A 21572-nucleotide genomic window follows, 5' to 3' on the forward strand; every position below is an offset into this window, starting at 1 on the left:
AGAAGTCACCAGTTCAGCGAGCTGTACTACCGGCTTGTCGTTCATTCATAGGAAAAGAGGATCCACTTGCAGTGTCCGTGACAGTCCCAGTAAACATGGCGGGTTACCTAAAAGCTCTGACGGCCGTGTCGAGACGTTCAGCCGCCGCTCTGACGCCACACGCCGCCGCGCTCGCACCGGCCGCCGTCTGCCATCACAGAGTGCAGCAGAGGAACTGTAAGTCAGCCGTCGACCTAAAGCGAAACTAGACGACTCCTAAAGTCCCCGCGGCACGTATTTTCAGCGGGGCTCGCCACAGGACTGTGGTCACCTGGCTGTGAAAAATGGCCGGGGTGAACGCTGTTTGAATGGATAATAAAAGTAGTTGTTGACAGTGGAGACTGGTAGCTGTAAGAAGTCGATGTGGCGGTCTGATTGGCGAGCTGCCATCAGTGAATCACACAGCAGCGACAAGAAAATACCCATGAAAGCAGAGCAGTTTCCATTAAGACCTATATGTATCAGAAACTCTGAACAGAACAGAGTAAAGACAACATACTGAATAAAATGTGAACAGTTAGTATAAATGTCACAGGTGATGTGTTGCGCCCACAGCAGACATGAATAACACAGCGTGTTACAAACACAAAGTAAAGCCTGTGCAGTAAAATAAAGCTTGCAGCCTGTCCTGCCATGTGAGTCCACGTGTGTTCAGGTACAAAAGGAGCTCCACAGGTAATGACTGTTATCAAAGCAGCCATGTAATCCCAAGGTCACAGTGTCTGCAAGAGTTTCACTGTGTCAGCGGGACAGGAGAGGACATGTAGGCGTGTGGTGTGTGAGACAATCATTGAAGATGGCCATTGTAGAGAGGGTGTGAGTAGGACTGCACGACCATTTTTTCCACACTTGGTTCATCTGTCAATTATTTTCTCGGTTAATCGACTCGTTTTCTTGTCTGTAAAATGTCAATCGGCATTTCTCGAAGCCCAGAATCAGAGAATTCAGAATTCCTTTCTTAAGAAATTACTCAAACCGATTAATCGACTGTGAAAATAGTTGGCAGTATAGCAGACAGCTAATTGATTAATCGTTGCAGCTCTAGATGCGAGTTCAAACACAGCCAGGCTGAAGTCAAGAGCCGAGAGCTGAAATACGAGGCTGTGGATTCAGTGTGAACTGGTGAAAACATGCAAACTATGACTGTTTGAAAACTGCCCAAAGTGAAATGAATATTAAGTGGGAAACCCACAGTGTGGCAGCCTTGACTGCGTGCAGACTTTGGGAAGTAGTTTTGTTTCTACATGTTCAGTCTCCACGCCCCCTGCAGCTGTAAACAACACTGTAAACAGGATGTAAATGTACATAATGTTTCAGATGCCACAAAGCGCATCAAGGTGAACCAGCCGGTGGTGGAGATGGATGGAGATGAGATGACTCGTATTATATGGGAGTTCATCAAAGAGAAGGTAAATGGAACGGTCAAACAGGGCCCGACTGACTGTACAAGTATTTCAATGATAAAGCGATGTTTGTATTCAGAGATAATAATCACTGGAAACGTTGCGTGTGTTGTGCTCAGACAAATAACACATAGATGTCTTGTACTCATGCAGCTCATTCTGTCCAATGTTGACGTTGAGCTGAAGTACTTTGACCTGGGTCTACCCTACCGTGACCAGACCAATGACCAGGTCACCATCGACTCTGCTCTGGCAACTAAGAAATACAACGTGGCTGTCAAGTGTGCCACCATCACCCCGGATGAGGCCCGAGTGGAGGGTGAGTTTGACTGCCTGGGTTAAATAATATGCTGACTGTGCTACCTGTACTCTTCTAACCGTGCTTAATTCAAGTGTTTTGCGTCGCTCATATATATGTGAGTATGTTAGCAGTTGTAGTTTTTGGTCATTTTTCCTCCAGAGTTTAAGCTCAAGAAGATGTGGAAGAGCCCTAATGGAACCATCAGGAACGTCTTAGGCGGCACAGTTTTCCGCGAGCCGATCCTTTGTAAAAACATCCCTCGTCTCGTTCCCGGTTGGACACAAGCCATAACGATCGGCAGGCACGCTTTTGGCGATCAGGTAAGAAATACGAATGCGTGTTTGCTCTTTGCAAAGATGCATCCAGACTGACAGAAGAGCAGTCTCACAAACCAGGACTGATGTTTTAATCTCACAGTACAAGGCTACAGACTTTGTAGTTGACCAGCCCGGCAAGTTCAAGATTGTGTTTTCCCCAGCGGATGGAGGCAAGCAGAAGGAGTGGGAGGTGTTTGACTTTACCGCAGGGGGCTGTGGGATGGGAATGTACAACACCGATGAGGTAAGATGATGAGTGTGTTTCAGACGGCTAAAGATCATTTTCCTCTTGAGATGTAAAGTTTTGTGATTTGTTTCAATTCTGGATCTTAATATTGGTCTCCTCCACAATAATCCTTTCATTTTTTTATATTCTTTGGAAGCCACGTTGAAAATATCATTTGATTAACTGCCCACTCCTTATCTCCTCCTCCTTATCCTCGGATTTCCGTTGCACAGTCCATCAGTGGATTTGCTCACAGCTGCTTCCAGTATGCCATCCAGAAGAGGTGGCCTCTGTACATGAGCACCAAGAACACCATCCTCAAGGCCTACGACGGGCGCTTCAAAGACATCTTCCAGGAGATCTATGAGAAGTAAGACACTGAGGAGGACCCGGACTTGACACTGGATTTAACAGTCACCGTTAAGGAGACGTCAAATATTTCCATTGTTCTGTTATTCAGGGAGTACAAGCCAGAGTTTGACAAGCTGAAGATCTGGTACGAGCACCGTCTCATTGACGACATGGTGGCCCAGGTCCTGAAGTCTTCGGGAGGGTTCGTTTGGGCCTGCAAGAATTACGACGGAGACGTGCAGTCAGACATTCTGGCTCAGGGTGAGTTCAGCTTGGTGATGGCTTGGCAGTTCACGATGTCACATCATTTTCATCTGAGCTGCGTCACGTGTTTCGTGAAGGGACTGTCTCTTGATGGAAGGTCGGTCTGTGTCCAGGTTTTGGTTCTCTAGGTCTCATGACATCAGTACTAGTGTGTCCTGACGGCAAGACCATTGAGGCTGAGGCTGCTCACGGCACCGTCACCAGGCACTACCGAGAACACCAGAGGGTAAGATCCAGAACCAGGCCACACTGCTGGGAGAGTTTTAGACCGTGAGAGTGAGCAAATGTTTGCAAAGTGATGGACATTTTGGCCAAACCCAAACCTGAGTGCACTCAGTCAGGGTATGGACTTTGTGTTACGTTTGAGGTCAGATTTAGTTGTACATCAAAGGTTTCAGTTGAACTTGTGACGGTTTGGAGCTGTTGACATAAATGTGCTGAAATACCAGCCACAATTTCTTTATGTTATTGACTTCCCTCAGTTCACCTGCAAGTGTTCATGGGGTCATTATGAGCATGAGTAACTGCAGTTGCATCCAGTTTGAGCTTGTGGGCTTAAAGCACAAAATGGAGGAATTGGTGTAAAAAGGAGCATGATGGAGTGTTTGATTTAAAGTTTAGTTGGTAAATAACATTTTGCTGTAAGTTAACCATTGCTTAATTTCAGAACCAAATCAAGCTGAATTGCAGTGAAGCACAGTGTTTGGTGTGTTTAGCATGAGCCTGAGTCAGCTTTGTTTCTCAGTCGGGTATTTTTCTTATTCCCACAGGTAAATATCTAAATGTATTCAACATCATGTCATTCTGTGATATTTTCAGACAAACAACAAGACATGTAAGTCACTTTAAATGTGTGTTTGCTTTGTAGGGAAGACCAACCAGTACGAACCCCATTGCAAGCATCTTTGCTTGGACCAGAGGGCTGGAGCACAGAGGCAAACTGGACGGAAATCCTGACTTGATAAAGTATGTTGATTGATCTGATTATTTAGTGTCATTCACTCATGTGGCATGTATTAATGTAATTTCACATTGTAATTTGTCACTCTGCACTGTTGCTGTCCAGGTTCTCCCAGACGTTAGAAAAGGTCTGCGTGGAAACAGTGGAAAATGGTGTGATGACCAAGGACCTTGCAGGCTGCATCCACGGCTTGGCCAAGTGAGTTAACATCTTGTCACGTGTGTGTGTTTTTAAGAAGCTTTCTCTGATGAGGACAGATTGTAAACAAAGTAACCCCTGCACTGTGATCTTGCAGCTGTAAGCTGAACGAACATTATGTCAACACGTCGGACTTTCTGGATGCTATCAAGACCAACCTGGACAAAGCTCTGGGTAAATGAAGAACAATCGGAAGACATGCCTGCCAGCGTAGACAGACGCACCCTGTCTAGAGATTTTAGCTTGTTTTTTCCGTCCGTTTGTATGAACCTTTGTATCCAATTTTGAAGGACCAACATTTATTACTTTTGTGCCATTTTTTGTATTTGTCAAAGCCACAGACACATTTTCTATGCTTGTGGTCCTCTGCCTTTCCTCTTGCCAGTGGTGGTCACTTTTTCATTTTTGTATTGCACAATTAAGTGAATGTACTTTAAAGGCCTTTACACACCGGCACGAATGAATGACACAAAAATGCATCCAAACTATTCAGCGGCAGCGACGCAAATTTGGCAAAACAGTTGCAACACTTGTTCAGAAGGTTTGAATAGATCCACGGCAGCTCATTCTTCAGAAAAAACAACTTCCACCTCATCCAGTGATGATAATTTTGTCCACCTCCACCTCACAGACACACCGAGAGACAGATGGGGAGTACAGGAGAAACAAGGGGAAAACACTCAGAAAAATCCACTTTTCTCCAAAGGAAAAAAAAAATATGTTCAGTGTGAAAATACTCATGAAAAGAAAAAACAAGTTAGAAGAAAAATATTGACATGTGCATTAATTACCACATGGAAATAGTGCCCTGTGTATAAAGGCCTTAAGAATGAATATTAAGGTCAACTCATATTGGAGATTTCAAAGAAGTTTCAGTCTTTCACTTTTTATTAGAAAGGACCTCCAGGGAACAGAAACCAGGACAATATTGCCATGTTTTGTACACTCACCGTGAATCTTAAATAGAAAGAGGGATTGCTCATCACTCAATAACAAACAGTAGATGCATTTTTCTTCTTGGTTGTCATTTTGTCCTTAACTTCAGCAGCGACACTGTTCAGTGCTGCTATCCTGAGCGGTGGGGCAGTGCTTACCATTCAGCCTCCAGAGGAGCCTTGAGAATGATTCAATGAGACGTGAGTTAAGGAATGCGAAGTGGTGCTCGACACAAACCCCAGTAACACAACCTCTCTCATGTTGAACTGGTGTTAAAGCCAGAAGTCCTCCAGAGGGCGCTGTGGAGGCTAACTCACCAGGGCTTCAGCCAAATGTCACTAACAGTAAACTTTTTCCCTGTGAAATTTCATTTCACTTTTTAATTTCATGCACTTCTGAGCCTCTGTCCATCAGTGCATTCATGCAGGGTTGTACACTGAACACCCTCCAGAGCATGACAGGTGTGTTTGCACCAGCAGGGGACCAAACCTGGTCGGAGTTTTGGCAAAGCTCTTTGCTTGCTGTGGTGACAACTACAGTATATCACAGATGTCGACATGGTCACAGCCAGCTATGGCCTGTATTGTGAATGAATGCTTATCCTTCATTGTAGCGCCCAAAAAGGAGCACTGGTTATAAATTTACACTCCATGTCATTATTGATGGTTGCAAAGAGGAAGAAAAAGCTGTCAGGTGAATTTCCATTCTTAGGTTACCTGAATTAGCCTTCCAGCAATGTTTCTGTTCATGTAGATTACCTGGTTTTCATTCTGTTTTTACTTATAATCTGTAAGTAACCAAAGAAGACCAAAAGCAAACGTGTCTTTAGGTCACTGACAGAGCAACAACAACCGATCTAAAGCCTCTGGTACTTTAAAGTCCGGACAGAGGTTAACTTCATAACTGAGCCACTCACCAAGGAATATGCTTGTCTCTCTTTCCCAGTCACTGAGAAGTCAAAGAAAATGAACAAGGTACCTCTATCACAAAATTACCAGAAATTTGCATTTAGATTACCTTTTCCCTCCTTTTTTTAATCTCCTCCTGGAGGAACAGTCCCATGGAAGTGCTAGGTGCTGAAGAACGTCCCACTTAGAGCTGCAGTACGCAACCGTTGAACATACATAATGAAAAACCTTCTGCCTCTCTGCTGCCTCCTAACACTCCACTAAGCCCCTCCCACCGAATCCTCAAGTTCAAATGGAAGCGGAATGACTCGTTTGCCTTGTGAAACCTCATGCGACTTGCTTTCGCTCCAAGACCCCGGTCCCGGGTGCTGCTGTGACTCATCTTCTCAAAGACACCTTTCCTGTGCTTCATGCCCCAGTCCAGCTGTGCTGCCCTTTAACAACAGCATGAGGGACAAGTACAGCACATCCACACACATCGTCTCCGCTCTTAAGTTAGAAAGCCAGTTTTCTCTCAGACCACTTGAGTTACAAAATGCTGAAAGGCTGTTATGGAATTTTTGCCCAATGACGCCAACAATAAACTGCCTATTGCAGCTTTAATATGATCTGCAGCCATAAAAGAGTCATAACTCGCAGTGCCCTTTTTACAGTTGTAATGTCCTTGCTGGAGTTCACCAAGACTTCAGACATGAACCAAAAGTCCCAGTTCAGCTCCCACAGCAGGTTGTGTCCTAAGGCAAGATGCTGACCCCTGCCTGCTGACCACATGAAATACATGAAAAACGAGAAGAGACGGACTTACCAATGAATAAAGGATGTTAACTACTTTACACTTCCTAAATGAGCCTTACAGATATGTTACACTTAACAAACACACACTGACTCTCTTTTGGCTTCAGAAATGTTTCATTCTGTTTGTGTTTTGACTTGATAAACTGATCAAATGCAACTTAATACCACTGATGTTTAAACTGTTTCAATTACATTTTTTCTTCATTGAATTGAATATGTAATCAAATTTGTGTTGTCAAGCACTGAATTACGAACAAACTAGGGTGCCCTGACAGCCAGTACATACATATATGTTACCGTTGATTGTACCTGCTCTTGTGATTGTATCTTGAAATGGTTTACATCAGTTGATTCACGCGAATCTTAGCATTCCAGAAAAACTTAAACTTAGCAGTTGTGTACATAGATGCTTCAATTACTTAAGACAGTCTGCAGGCAGGCCTTCAGAGAGTGTTAAGAAGTGTTGAAAGACATGCTAGCCTCACATGGCCAGACCTAGCCACAGCGCTGTGTAGCCATGCTAACAGCTCTGTGAGGTTGTAGTCTAGCACAGAGGTCATCACAGTGTTGCCTTGAGCTACATGCTAACATGCTGATGCTAAGCAGGTATGATGTTTATCACAAACATCTTAGTTTAGCATCTTAGCATGCTAACATTTACTAATCAGCATTCAATTCAAACTAAAGCGGAGGCTGATGGCAATGTCATTACTTTTGCAGATCTTTGGTTGTAAACCAAAGAACTGGACTCATTGCAATTTTCACCGGAAGATAGCGCAGGCTGAAAAGATCAGGTAACACCACAGTTCGCAGAATTAACCCTGAAGCAGACATGAATCTGTGAAACATTTCATGGCAACTCATCCAGTAGTTGATGAGACGTTCCAACCCATAAATGTCAGCCTCATGGTGGTGCTTCAGAAAAAGTCAAAGGGTCACCATTAGGATCCATCCTCCTGTGACCATGACTGTCTGTACTAAATTGCATAGCAATCCATATGATATTTGTTGAGATATTTCAGTCTGGACCAAAGTGGTCTACCACTGCCACCCCTGGAGCTGCTAGCATGGCTAAAAATAGCCGAGTCTGAGGATTACCCCCTCAAACAGTGACAGATTAAAACACCAGTCTCCATCATTTAAACTAGAGAACCTTTATTAAATAATTCATGGTCAATTTCCATGAGGTCTCAGTTTTATATTTCTTATTTCAAAAAAGAACTAGAAGACCATTCCTCTGGTTTAGTGTGCATATCAAGGCTGACCTGCATGGCAGGACAGGGGGAGCTGACTGTCTTCCCCAAAACAGAATTATGAACAGAAGGACTCGTGTCAGTCCACTTTCAATTCAACCATTCAAAACAAGCAGGGCCTCCAAACATTTTTTTTCATCTTTTAAATCTACAGATTGGATTTGAAATTAGCTTTCAGTCTTTTGTTTTTTCCAAGGGGGAAAAAACATCCTTCTGACTGAATTGAAAGTGAAGTGACTCAGCCCCGGATTTAAGAGTGCTGAAACTACAAACAACAAAAAACCCAAACTGCTGATTCTCCATACGAACTGCTCATTCTTCAATTCACATTTGAACTGACAACTGTGAAATATCCATATCAAGGAAACTGCAGTTTACAAAAAAACCTACTGAGAAAGCATATCTGTGTTTAATAATATTGCCGTTACGGGGGTTTGGAAGATTACACAATCTTATTCCCCCAGCTCTTCTCCTTGAGGCAAATGAGTTCACTCTTACTGAAGACAGCCTTCACAGAAAAATGACAGGTCTCAATGAAAAAGTGCTTTTGTATTGTTCACTCAGTAATTCAAAAACTAGAGCAGTATATTCACTACACGGGATAGATTATTCATGTAAAGCTAAACCATGTGAAACAAAAAACTCAGGGTAAACACACTGCATGTTGAAGAATCATTTGTACAGTGAGGGGGCTTTACATGTCGGTGACACTGCTTTCCGCCGTCAGCCGACATGGGACAGTTGCTACTTTGGTAGTAAGTGCCCTGTCAGGAAAAAGGCTGGAACGTCCCAAATGCATTGAGCGACAGGCTCGTTTAAACTGGACAGGAAGGAGTTACGACAATTAGGAACCGTTTAGTAAGAGCATTCAAACCTATGAATATGTTGTGACTATGTATCAAAAGTTCGATATACAGTGAGTAAATAGCTGACACGGTGGAAGCTTAGTTGCAAATGTATCTAGCTGGCACTTTCAGTCAAAAATATAAGGGCATACATTGTTTGTGAATGACAAAAATGGCAAAATGGTAAACAATTTTCTATCACATCAAATGTAAGTGATGGCTCTGCAACTGCAACTTTTTTCTCTTTTTTTCCCGAATAACTGATACATACGCACAACATACAGATTCCACTGTCCGCCAGTGGGAGTCTTTGAGTCGGTAAGCGCAGTAATCCCAAAAAAGGAGCTCCGGACCACGTCAACAGTTTCAGTGTCTCTGCTATCTGCGACAGAGCTGAAACGTCTCCTTTGAAGTGCATCTCCGTCTTGGCCTCCCATCAGAGTCCGGCAGTTCTGGCTCTTCTGGAAGGAGGCCAAAACTAAATGAAAAGCCCTTCCCCAGTGTCTCCCACAGCCTTGACAACCACTCTGTCATTTCCCTCCACCTCAAAAAAAACAAACCAAAACTAAAACATGTTCTCAAGTCCGTCACCGCTCAAGGTGTAGTGTAGCTGCTTGTATCCTTCCCGAAATTGTAATACTCCTCCATGTCCTCCATGTTTGCTGTAGTGAGTTTCGTGAGGTTTTGGGAGCCACCATTGTCCATATTGTCTGGTGATGTAAAGCTGAAGTTCTGTCCTTCATACTCCCCCTGGCTCTCCATTTCTGGAAGAACTTCTGGAAAATACAAAAAAAAAAAAAAAAGGATTAGAAAGCAAATTTCCTTCTTCCTTAGTGTTTTTCACCTGTCAATACATATGAGTCATTGCCTTGGATTGATAGTATTAGTATTATTATTATTAATTTCATATGATTGTGCTACAAAACCTTTATCAAACCCTTTTACATATGGTTATAGTTTTCAGTTTAAAGTCCCTGAAATTTAGATTTTCAATTCCTAGTAATTCTGTGTGTGTATAGATAGATAGATAGATAGATAGATAGATAGATAGATAGATAGATAGATAGATAGATAGATAGATAGATAGATAGATAGATAGATAGATGGACATTCATTGACAGTGGCCTGGCACCATCACATGACATCACGTTCTCCCAACTGAGTCCCGACCACCTCAAGCCAGTGAGATGAGCATAAAGAAATAAAAAAAATACATGAGACATTCCTGAAATACTTAATGTTGCAGTAACTGTAAAAATGTTACATCAGTAACTGAAACTTTGCCTGAAAACACGGAGAGCAAAGACATACAAGACAAAACAGATACAACGATACATATATGTGGACGAAGAAATCCTGACAAATCCTGTTTTTATGAAAATAAGCTTGCTCTTCTTGCATCTTGAGAAAAATAAAACACACATCTTGAAATGGGCTTTGGTTGAGATGAGGGTCAGAGGATACAGACATATTCAGGCCGAGCTCAAGTCCATTTTTGAGTGCACACGGTCCGTTTCTATCAAATATTACTGCATATTTAAAATGCATTACAAGCAATGTTTATTACGTATTTTGTGGCCCTGTGTGTATGAGAGCGTGTGTTTTAGAGTCGTGATGCTGGCTTCAAAGCTGCTGGACCAGGGCCAGGCCAGGAGCAGGTTTATGATCAGAGGATCATTGGTGTGGAATAAATAATAAAGGAAATGTGACAATATGTGCAGCAGGTCTCACCTTGTCCTTCTGGTGAGACGTCCATGCCGTGCTTGACCTTCATGTGCCTGCTGAGGTTTCCCTTCAGGTTGAACTTACTGGTGCAGTAAGGACACTTGAAGGGCTTGCTGCCAGCATGGAGATGCATGTGGCCCAGCAGGTTGTACATTCTGTTGAAAGACTTGCCACATACCTGGAAGAAATATAACCGGAAAGATTGACATTGACGAACACAGACAAGAACACATGTATGGATCTAGTGTGTCAAAGTAGCTATGTGTAGATGGTAGTTAATGATGAAAACATCCCGCCTGATGCCTCAAACCTTTGGGATTTTCTCCCTCTGTGGAACAGGGTGTGAATTTCACTGCAGCAAACCACTGATATCAAAGCATATGATTAAGTAGCTTCCTTGCAGCATATTTTCACATTTTCTGCTCTTCGCATAATCCTGTTACATTACATTGAGCTGAGCTTAAAATTCATCATCACATCTCGTTTCACACCAAAATGAATTAGAAAATCTTACACTTGCTACTATCATCTGGAATATAATCTTTTTTTTTTCTAAACCGATGAAGTTCGACTGCTCACCTTGCATTTGAATGGCTTCACAGGCAGGTGGACGATCATGTGGGTCTTGAGCGTCTGTTTCTGGATGAAGCTCTTGAAGCAGACGTGACACTGGAAGGGTCTGACGCTGTTGTGGATGAGCATGTGCCTCTTCAGGTTGGCCGACAGAGTGAACTCTCGAGAACACACGTCACATTTGTGGCCTTTCATCCCCTGTAGAGTCCAAACAGAAGCAAGGGGTTAATCATTCAATCAAAAAGGTCTAAGTTTGATGTTTTTCCTCATTACACTGTTTGCTATAATTGAGAAGCAGAGGTATTCAAACAGTGAGGGGGAGGCACGACAGAGTTAAGGGGTGAGACTGAAGCAAAATATGTCCTGGGCCCGGTGCTGGCTGGTTCTTCATTATCAAAGTAATCGAATGACAGTTTTCTGTACATCCTCAAATACATTACAAACAGGTAATATATAGCTAAGCATGTGTAATGGTGCCACTTTTCCAAAATGTAAACAAATATAGGCTTAAAAACCAGCATGCACCTGTCTCTGAAACCCCTGGTTTCATTTGTGCTACTTTAATAGACAGAATAGGTTTCCCATTGTTATCATGTAAATATAGTCCAAAGACAATGTGCTACAATGGCAAAGCCACGGTCTGTTTGGGATGTCAGTGGCAGTTTTGTATTTTAACCTAATGGTGTATCCATCCTGCCTGTGAGATGTTGTTGCCATTATAGGTGTACTAAAAGACATTGCAGGAAAAAAAAGGTTCTTTCTACCCATTGTTATTCTGTTACCGTAACCACATGTGACAGGAAATGTATGAACACTGAGAAGCAGGTCACAAGAGCAGACAACTCACAGCATCTAAGGCCTTGAGGCTGGTATAAATGAATGTGCTGCTGCTGCACCATGCACTCCACACTGCAGCCAGTGTCAGCAGATGAAAAAAGTGGGTGTGAATAACAGGATTCTGGGTTATTGAGAAGAACAAATATGTATTACAGGTCACTGGTACGCCAAGAGACAGTGTTTGTATAAGCAGACAAATCTGGCAGACTGTCAGTCCACCCACTGTGTGCACATCAAATGGGTTGTGATGCTGTTGTCCACCAGGGGGAGCAGTGAGCAGACAACAGGCTCAAATACAAGCCACAAAAGAGAACATCCTCCACCCATCATGTATGGCCGCTTACGCTTTGGAGGGTCGCGGGGGCTGGAGCCGATTCAAGGTGACATGGGGCCAGGTGGGGGACACCCTGGACAGGTGGCCTGATCATCACAGCCCATCACCAGGCCGACACACAGAGGCAAACAAGCACTCACGCTCACACGAGAGCGTCCTCTCCTGAGGATACTCACAGCACTCTCATTTCCATGAGTGTGCCTTAGGATTTCTGCCCTCCCGACAGTAAACAAATTTAGGTAAATCCTTCAGAATTCAACATTTTCCTTCTTCATTTGTGTGATTTCCTTCAGAAACTAGCTAAAACCATCAGATCCATCTATCCACCCATGGCCCTGCTGAAATTGGGAATGTGGTTTCAGAGAAATGTCAAGATGACAGACTTTGTGTATGTCAGAACGACAACTCACCATTAAGGCCTCAAACTGAGGGAGAATTGAAGAAAAGACAGTCCTGTGGTTATATTAAATGAATTGTGATCTCTCAGTGTTCTCATCTCTCGCTTCCTCACCTGTGTGTGTGTGCAAGTAATTGCGTGCAAGCATGGAACAGGCAGGGGGCACTGAACAATTACAGACATTTCATTCAGACAAGGATTACAAGGGAGAGGACATGAGCAAAATCAAATCTTTGTGAAAAAGCACCACTGAATAGACATATCCGTTCTACTTCTCATTTCAATCTGTGTGTTTTCATTGCAGATGAAACTTGTACAGTGCAAATTGGATGGAGAAGCTTTTCCGGTCACAGGGTCATAACACCTGCGCAGGGCAAGCTGCATCTTATGCAAAAGAGGCCGCTAATTAAAATATATTTTTAAGGGATTTTTTTTTTTTTTTTTGCAGCCTACAGGAGAAATATCTGGCAACCAATCAGTTCTGATTTGTTACGATAAACAAACCTCTTTCACAGTTAAAAACTCAACTCTCTTGATGATGTCCTCAGGACACACATCCTGGAGCTTGCTACTGAATAGTGAATGGGTGATTAACTGTACTGAGAGTGCAGGCAGCAAAAATGAGCAAATACCCTGATCCAGACTTGTTAGTACCACAATGGTAAAAGCCTGATATGGATGAAAAACTTAAACGCCTTTGAAAGCAGGTTCCTATTTTTTTCATTTAACACACAGGTCGATTGCTGGTTAGTCTGTTAGAATGGGACATTTCGGGGACAGAGTATGGATACCTGACAGGCTTACCTGTCTACTTCACCCACATCTCAGTGGTTGAAGGACAGAAGAAGAACTGAGGTGAGGCCTTTGGACAACAGAGGTGTGGTAGCCTCCTTTTGGTGATCCGACAGTGCCTCTTTTTTTGCTTTCACTCTCCACTATCATTTTGTAATGATCTATACAGGTAATATCTACAATGTGTAACCAGAGCAGTCAGGAAGTCTGGGTGAGAGCGGAAGTGTCCGGCGGCGGTGTCAGTACCTTATGTGTGAGCGAATGCTGGCGTAGGTGGTGGAGCTGCACAAATTCCAGGCCGCACTGGGAGCAGGTGTAAGGCCTCGGGCTCTGGTGCTTCAGGAGGTGGTTCTGGAGCTGGCTACGGTAGGCAAACGACTTGTTGCACTCGGTGCACTGGAAGGTGTGGGGGCCCTGGTGGCTGGTCTGGTGGCGTTTGAGGTGGGCGTAGGTTGGGAACTCCATCCCGCACTGTGAGCAGACGTGGCAGCGTCCACGCTCGTGCTTCACCTCGTGCGCTCGCAGCTCGCTGGGATAGGCAAAGCCGCGGCGGCAGAAGCGGCAGCTGTAGGGTTTGACGTCAGTGTGTTGGAGCATGTGTCGCTTCAGGTGGCTGGTCTGGGTGAAGCCCTTCTTGCAGACGGTGCACTTGTGGGGCCGCGTACCTTGGTGGGTCAGCAGGTGGGTTTGTAGATGACTGGGCTGCTTGAAGAGCTTCCCGCAATGCGGACAGGCATGTGGTTTGATGCCATTGTGGCCCAGGATGTGTGTGACCAGGTTGTACTTGGAGGTGTAAGATTTATCACACATGCGGCACTTCCAGCGCTTCAGACCGTCTCCCACATCTACGCAGTAAGACTCATCAATCTGGATGTTGATATCCAGCCGGTCCACTCTGCGGCCGCCGTGCCGACGAGGAGGCTGGGGGTGTGGAGGTTGCTGGTGCTGCCCTCCTCCACTCCCATCTGTCCACATCATGCTCTGGCTGCCATCTTCGTACTCGCCCCCCATGCCCATTTCCGTCGAATCATAGCTGCCTACTTCACTGGTCTGGAAGTAGCTGCTGATGGCTTCCTCCTGCTGCGTGGGCTTCATCATGTTGTTCCCCTGGTGCTCTACCTCTTCTTCGTCCTCTCTGCCGCCTCGCCCATGGCCCCCCATAGGGCGCTGGCCCTGCAGTCCTCTGTGGCCTTGCTCCCCTCCTCTGTGGCCCACCTGGGGGGGAGGAGGGTGAACATGTGTGTTGGCTTGCTGCTGGTTGGATGCCTCCCGCTCACACTCTGCACAGTTCTTGTTGGTGCCTCTGAGGGTGGCTGGATCCACTTGTACCAAACCACCTCTGGGAGCCATATTGTTCAGCATGTGGACACAGGAGGACAATCCAGAGTTCACCCCTTCCCCTTTCACGTGGGACGAGGACACGTCACCGCCTTGAAGGCTGTGACGATCGGGAACGACCATTTTCCCGTCCGGATGTTGAGGGGGCCCCTGCTGCCACCTCCTCTGACTGCAGCTGGGTTGCATCTGACCGTCTTCTCCCAAGTTGTCTCCTAGGTAATCTCCGTTGGCTCCTATAAGCTGGTCTGCGTACTCGTAGTCGACTCCGTCTACTGGTGGTGCAGGGGACTCTTTGGGTTCGCCGGTGTAGAAGCCGTTAGGTGCAATGGTAGCTCCGAACACTTCATTCTGGGAGATGAGACCTAGCACGGCGGCCTGGGCCAAGGACAGCACAACTACTGGATCTGTCTGTGTGCCTATGTCCACCAGCCTGGCCATTACCTTGGGCTCACATCTACCCAGGCGCCGGCTCGCCTCCTCCTGGAGGAGAAAGAGACACATGCACAGAGAGGCCAGACATCAGCACTACAATTAACAAATATAGAACATATCTGACTATACAGTACAAACTGAGTTTGTTATGACTTATTCTGCTGCACGGTATTGGGAGGAAAAATGAATGAAACTGTGGATAAGTTTAACTGAAGGACTGTTTTGTTGTTTCAGCCAATTTCTCAAATCCAACATGCGAGCAAAATTCGCAAGGAGACGCCATGAAAACAATCAAGAACACAACTTGCTCTTGACAACTTCAAAACAGCCCACATTTGTCAATACAGCACACTTAAGCCGCGACCACATGGCCTAGTAATGACAATAATTTGGCTGCAGCACACTGTCCTCCAATGAGAATGCGTCCTTCATCAATAAGGACTAAAAGGTGTCGAGGCTGATCATCCAATCAGAGTGACTCTTGAAGATGGTTGTCAAGAGAAACAAAACGAGACAGAGAGAAGAGATTGTGATTTTAAAGAATGAGCCCTTTACTGCATCACTACGGATGCACAAAATAAAATAAAACATTTCCACACAGAGACTAAACATCCCAAATCAATGGGTTCTGGTACAAGAAGTCAGCCTGACTCAAGACTGTCTGAAGGCAAACCTTCAGATCCAGTGACTGAGACACAGGAACCATGAAAGACACCATCCTAATCCAGCGTGATAACCATGTATGGCTTGTGTGTGTGTTGTGGGGGATTAGATGGCCTACTGATCTACACACAAACACACACATTCAAGTGCAAGAGGGGGGAAAAAGAGGACAAAAAACGGAGCAAGATTAAGATGTCAAAAAAAGAATGGAAAAGCAGGAGAGGAGACAATAACAGAGGAGAGCAGAGAGAGAACAGGGCAAAAAGAGGAAAAAGCAGAGACAGAGGGAGGGAGGGAAGCAGGAGGGAGACAGAGCTTAGAGCAGGCAAGAGTCTAGTGGAGGGGAGGGGGAGAGGAAAAAAGAAAAAAGAGAAAATGAAAGGTAGAGGGAGAGGGAGAGTGAAGGAGAGATAAGGAGAAGAGGGGGAGGGGAGGGGAGACAGGAGGGAAGGAGGAAGGCTGAGAGAGAGAGAGGGAGAAAGACACTGGAGAGGGAGGGAGGGGAGAGCTGAGTGAAAGAGTGAGAGGGTGAGTGTGAGGCAGCAGTCAGAAGAGAGCAAGAGGAAGAAAGAGAAATAAAGATATGTAGAGACAGAGGGAGGGAGGGAGGGAGGGAGAGGCAGTGAGCAACCAGGAGACAGAAGGAGAAAGAAAATGACAAAATGAAAGCCAGACAGAATGAAAGATAAAAAAATGTTAAGTAAAACAGGCGAGCAGGGGGAAAAGAGTTGAGAAAAGCTAAAAAGAGGAAAAGCAGAAGGCCAGAGACAATTGTTCATTTGTAAGAGATAAGAAATCAGCAAACGGCAACTTTAAAAACAAAGAAAACCTCCAAAGAATCAAAGCACCTCTGATCGATCGAGCGTGATCCACCCACGCTGCCCACCGCCTCACTAGCCTGCCACTGAACATGCTACGAGTGAGAGCCCATGAACTCACCACGCTCCTCCTGCTGTGAGGCTTCAGGTGCTTTAAGGATCTCATTCTTCAGTGCAAGTGTTGAGTGAGAATAGCCTCTGTTCGCCTCCCATTTATACGTGAGGGATGAGGGGAGGCGGGGCCTAACGCTGCCCGCCTCCACCCCTCTTCCTCTTCTTCAGCACAGTTTCAGTAGTGACTCCAGTCACACCAGCACAAGCACAGAGCAAACAAACAAACAAATATTCCTCCGACAAACGAGCATGTGGCCGGCAGGTTTGAAAACAAACAGCTCACATATCACTGACGCACGAGGCTCCTTGATAGTCTGGTGATAAATGGGCGAAGTCACCTCTAAGTCACAATACACACACACACCAACATCAAAATAAAATCAACATCATATCAGTCTGAAATGATGGTTCCACCAGGCTGCCTCCCGCCTCACTCGCCCTCCTTTCTTCCATCTCCGTCTGTCATTCTTTGTCTTTGTTTCTGCCTATCCCTGTCTGTCTCTCTTCCTTCCTTTCCTCTGTTTACTCCTGTAGCTCAATCTATTGCCGAGTCTCTCTCTCTCTCTCTCTCTCTCTCTCTCTCTCTCTCTCTCTCTCTCTCTCTCTCTCATTTATCAACTGAGCTTTACTTTCTTTACGGAAAAGTGTTGGGAGATTGTTTCGTGCACAGACTTGGATCCAAGTGTGAGAAAGGAGAGGGGAAGAAGAGGAAGAGAGAGAGAGAGAAAGAGATGGAAGGTGACTGACAAGGAGATGAGCGAATGGAAGAGAGAGAGAAGATGGAGAGAGAAGAGGAGAGGGAGTGGAAGAAGAGAATACTGAAGCAAAAGAGAGGGGAGGGGTGGAGGGGAGAGACAGAAAGAGAGAGAGAGAGAAATGGAGGGGGGATGGGAAGAGTGGAGCAGAATGCGGTAAAAGAATGAGTAGAAATGGAAGATGGATGGAGGGAAGAAACAAATAAAATGAGAGTTAAGGGAGAGAATAAAAGGTATTGTGTTACTCTCATTGATGAATCGCACAGGCCAGTGTGTCCCTCTCTCTTTGCCTCAACCACGCACACACATACACGCAAATTAGGGCCGCTGATTGACACCTCAGGAAACGTCAAGGTTCGAGTGTGAAGAGCTCTCATCTCTTTTCACGTCATCTCGCAAACAGCGCACCGCCAGCAAAATTAGGGACGCGTGGAGAGACGAGCTAGCCGAGGAGCTGTGAGACGTTGCCAAACGGTGGCCTGAGAGTCCACAAAGGTCAAGCGTACCCCGCCAATGATGAAACGGAGACGACACAAAGCCTGCAAATTACCGAGCCGCACATGATGGAGGGAGATGAGAGCGTGACTGACACTTCCTCCCAAGAAATAAATAGAATTACGCAACATACAGAAAACGTACATTCAAGGTGTCGTCATTATCAACACGGGAGGACTCATGAAAGGGTGCCAAGACAAACCAAAGAAACTCTTGTCTTTGCAGGAATTTCCTGAGACGATGTGGAGCTGAGTGGAGTGGACGGACAGCTGATTGTAACTGTAGATGTTGGTGTGCATTAATAATGGATGTGTGAGTCCATGCAGTGTATGTTGAGGGTGTGTTCTCTCGACAACGTGTTGCTTAGCCAGAACAGTCATTTCCATAAAGATACCATCTTTACTTTAGATCAATCATGCAGCCTCCCATGTCCCTCTGTTTATTGTGGGTTAACAAGCTAGTGTTTTATTGAGGCACTGCCCCTTTTCAAGCTGGAGTGGACTTACGTGGCTCCCATGAGAGGTGAGTGCAGTAAAACACTTTGACTCCAGATCACTATAAGAAACCGAGGATCTGACGGAAAGCATCACAATATGAAAACAGACAAGACAAGCCTGTAGTCTCGCTTTTATTCACAGCTAATTAAGAATCCAAAGTGCCTCCTGAAGCATGTGTAAGTATGATGCTGCTTGAATCAAACTATTGGTTTAATCCATGGACCAAACTACATGATTCAGGTTTGCTCAGTTGGAATTAGAGCTAAAACTATTTGTTGATTAACTGATAAGTCGACGAACAAAATAACAATTATGATCATCAATTAATAATTTAACTTAATTTCTCTAGCCAAAAATGGCCAAAATGTCAGATTTCCTGCTTCTCAAATGTGATTATTTGCTTCTTCTCTGAGAAGACACGTAAACACATCACACTGGACTCGAGTACTCGGCAATGAAATGTTTCCTAAAACGATACAGGGATCAAACTAAAATGAATGAGTCTGTCTGTCTGCCTGCCTGCCTGCCTGCCTGCCTGTCTGCCTGCCTGCCTGCCTGCCTGCCTGCCTGCCTGCCTGCCTGCCTGCCTGTCTGTCTGTCTGTCTGTCTGTCTGTCTGTCTGTCTGTCTGTCTGCCTGTCTGTCTGCCTGTCTGTCTGTCTGTCTGTGTGCCTGCCTGCCTGCCTGCCTGCCTGCCTGCCTGCCTGCCTGCCTGTCTGTCTGTCTGTCTGTCTGTCTGTCTGTCTGCCTGTCTGTCTGCCTGTCTGTCTGTCTGTCTGTGTGCCTGCCTGCCTGCCTGCCTGCCTGCCTGCCTGCCTGCCTGCCTGCCTGCCTGTCTGCCTGCCTGCCTGTCTGCTTCTCTGCCTGCCTGTCTGTCCTTCTATATACCTTTTCCTCTGATCGACTTCACACTCAGCAGGTGTGTTCCTCAGGACCCCAGGAAGGGCAGTGTTGAGTACAAGCTCTTGAGATCTAGGGGACATGTTTATCAGTAGTGGGTTACTACCACCAGAAGTACACACTGTGCAGGGTACTGAGAAGGAACCCCTACTATCTGGTGCGCCGAACGGCATGCTGGGTAGAGAAAAAGATTCTCTGCAACTAATTTGTGGCTGTCTTGTAGCAGCAGCGTTGGCTGGTAATTAGTGAATCTATGCATTATTATAACAATGACCTTTTATTAATCATGTCATAACTCCTCCTTTTCCTGTTTTCTCAGTGTGGATGACCAGCTGTTTTCAGAGCTGCATCAGAGGGTTAATATCTCTCATTGGTTAATGTGTGCGCATGTTCAGAAGCCCTGGCAGAGATGGGACGTGACGAGTGGGGGTGTCTTGCCTCAATTTTCAGCCTGACTGATTTCCATGTTTTCACCTACAAAATAAAACTTTCCACAAATAGTTGACGTTCACTGTGGTTATGCTACAACCCACCTCCTGTCAGTCACAGCCCAGTCAAGCACAGAAGAGTACAGTCTGTAAATAATGGTTTTATGATATTAGAGCGAAGACTTGCACACCACAGAAGGAGATAAAAAGTACAATTAAGGAAATATGCTCTTTTAATTGGTTTGTTTTGTATAGTTCACCTTTAAACTCTCAATCGAAACGGTCAGTTCCTTCATCTAAATTATTTAGACATTTGCTTTAGTGTAGCAAAAAGTTCTGATCTTCAGAGGAATAAATCTTTCTCCAACGCAGCTACACAACACGCCAACGGATGAGACTTAGATGTATCGAGTAGAAGAGCTCCTGATCTCACACATCCTGTTCCCAAACTCAACATCCTAACATTTAAACGTAACATTTAGAACGTCTGATCTGAGCAGGATTTTACCCAGAAGAAATAAAAACGCAATATGGGATCAAATGACTGCAGAACACGCACAGTACAGCACAACAAACTTCCAAAACACATCTAAGATGCACGCAAAAGAAAAATGATCCAAGGCAGTGACTAGATGCTGCAAACCTTCTAGCTCTATGGTCAAAAGCAAGATTTTTCTCTGTTTAGCTGCAGTCACAGTTTCCTACAGATAAAATCAAATGGGAGCGGGAAGTGAAATCTGACCAAACGCTCCACATCCACTCTGATGCCAGGTGAAAACTGCTGTCTGAATGTACCCTGACAGAGCTGGCTGCCTCTGACCCACAGGCTCCATCACAGAGAGACTGAAAGACACTTTGACCACAGTCGTCTTTGCAGGCAGCCATGTTGGCTCCACAGTCCTGCTCCATAACTCTGCATCCATAACTTGTGTCAGGCCGTTTCCAAAGCCGATATTTGGGTATATATTAGATCAGAGTATTCAAAAAACCTGATATTCCATTTGTCAATCAACAGAAACCCTGCTGCTGCTTTTCTCTGATTTATATCAATTCAGACTTTTTGGTGCAGACATACTCTTGCACCCAGGGAAAGCGTGATGGAAATTTTGACATTTTAAAGACTAAAGATTAATCCAAAATTATTCAACCAATCAATAATGAAATTGTTCATTGCAGTTCTTTTAAACAGAACCATTCAAACAGCTATTTGGTGCCACCTGAAACATATTTGGATTTTGAATTTTAAGCTCTGTGATTGGATGTTTCTTGCCTAAATGCACCCTGGGAGTTGTAGTGTAACATCTCGCTTCATGCTTTTCTGTACACAGACTTGTACCTTCAACCTTTTTAATCAAGGAACCAGATAACACACAACATGAAAACGATGTTTCCTGAGCACCGACGGCAGTAACCACATTTCAGCTGCGACAAAACCTCAGCACACCACCAGCGGTTGGAGCTTCCAGCTGTGCAGAAGGAGCGGCTTACTTTACGAGGCCATCCAGTCTGTGAACGTGAGAGGTGAGGCCGTCACCTGGTTCATCTAGTTTACATTCCCCTGCGGATGACTGTCATTTGTGGTTGTTTTGTAGCCCTGCAAGTTAGCCACTTGTTGAATGGAGACAAACAGAAGCAGCCACCATGTTGGGGTAAACGGCAAGCTCTGGGGCAGATCCTC

General features: G+C 45.0%; 2 protein-coding genes across 3 annotated transcripts in view; one reads left to right on the forward strand and one right to left on the reverse strand.

Annotated features, from left to right (window-relative positions):
• Positions 1-6905, forward strand: LOC139337784 (isocitrate dehydrogenase [NADP], mitochondrial-like). Its single transcript, XM_070972580.1, has 11 exons — positions 1-216; positions 1357-1448; positions 1596-1761; positions 1903-2063; positions 2161-2304; positions 2520-2656; positions 2747-2898; positions 3015-3127; positions 3770-3867; positions 3968-4060; positions 4158-6905. The coding sequence occupies exons 1-11, from the start codon at positions 96-98 to the stop codon at positions 4240-4242; spliced, it is 1362 nt and encodes a 453-aa protein (XP_070828681.1). The 5' UTR covers positions 1-95; the 3' UTR covers positions 4243-6905.
• Positions 6799-21572, reverse strand: part of znf710b (zinc finger protein 710b) — a 26526-nt gene continuing 11752 nt past the window's right edge. Inside the window, exons 1-5 of one of the 2 annotated variants that reach the window (XM_070972375.1) lie at positions 16828-16940; positions 13702-15273; positions 11102-11293; positions 10529-10700; positions 7843-9573 (exon numbers count right to left, since the gene is read on the reverse strand). In XM_070972375.1, coding sequence (XP_070828476.1) covers positions 9392-9573; positions 10529-10700; positions 11102-11293; positions 13702-15273; positions 16828-16872 — 2163 coding nt within the window. In that variant the 5' untranslated portion in view covers positions 16873-16940 and the 3' untranslated portion in view covers positions 7843-9391. Of the gene's footprint in view, positions 9574-10528; positions 10701-11101; positions 11294-13701; positions 15274-16827; positions 16941-21572 lie in introns of those variants that run through there. The other variant, XM_070972458.1, reaches the window with a different exon arrangement.

Source organism: Chaetodon trifascialis, chromosome 1 (assembly GCF_039877785.1).
Source record: "Chaetodon trifascialis isolate fChaTrf1 chromosome 1, fChaTrf1.hap1, whole genome shotgun sequence".
Lineage (NCBI taxonomy): Eukaryota > Metazoa > Chordata > Actinopteri > Chaetodontiformes > Chaetodontidae > Chaetodon > Chaetodon trifascialis.

Bases quoted from the DNA above. Each gene is read 5' to 3' on its own strand.
- LOC139337784 (XM_070972580.1), top strand. From the start codon at position 96: ATGGCGGGTTACCTAAAAGCTCTGACGGCCGTGTCGAGACGTTCAGCC. The intron at 217-1,356 runs GTAAGTCAGCCG...ATAATGTTTCAG, and splicing joins CAGAGTGCAGCAGAGGAACT to ATGCCACAAAGCGCATCAAG. The intron at 2,305-2,519 runs GTAAGATGATGA...TCCGTTGCACAG, and splicing joins GAATGTACAACACCGATGAG to TCCATCAGTGGATTTGCTCA.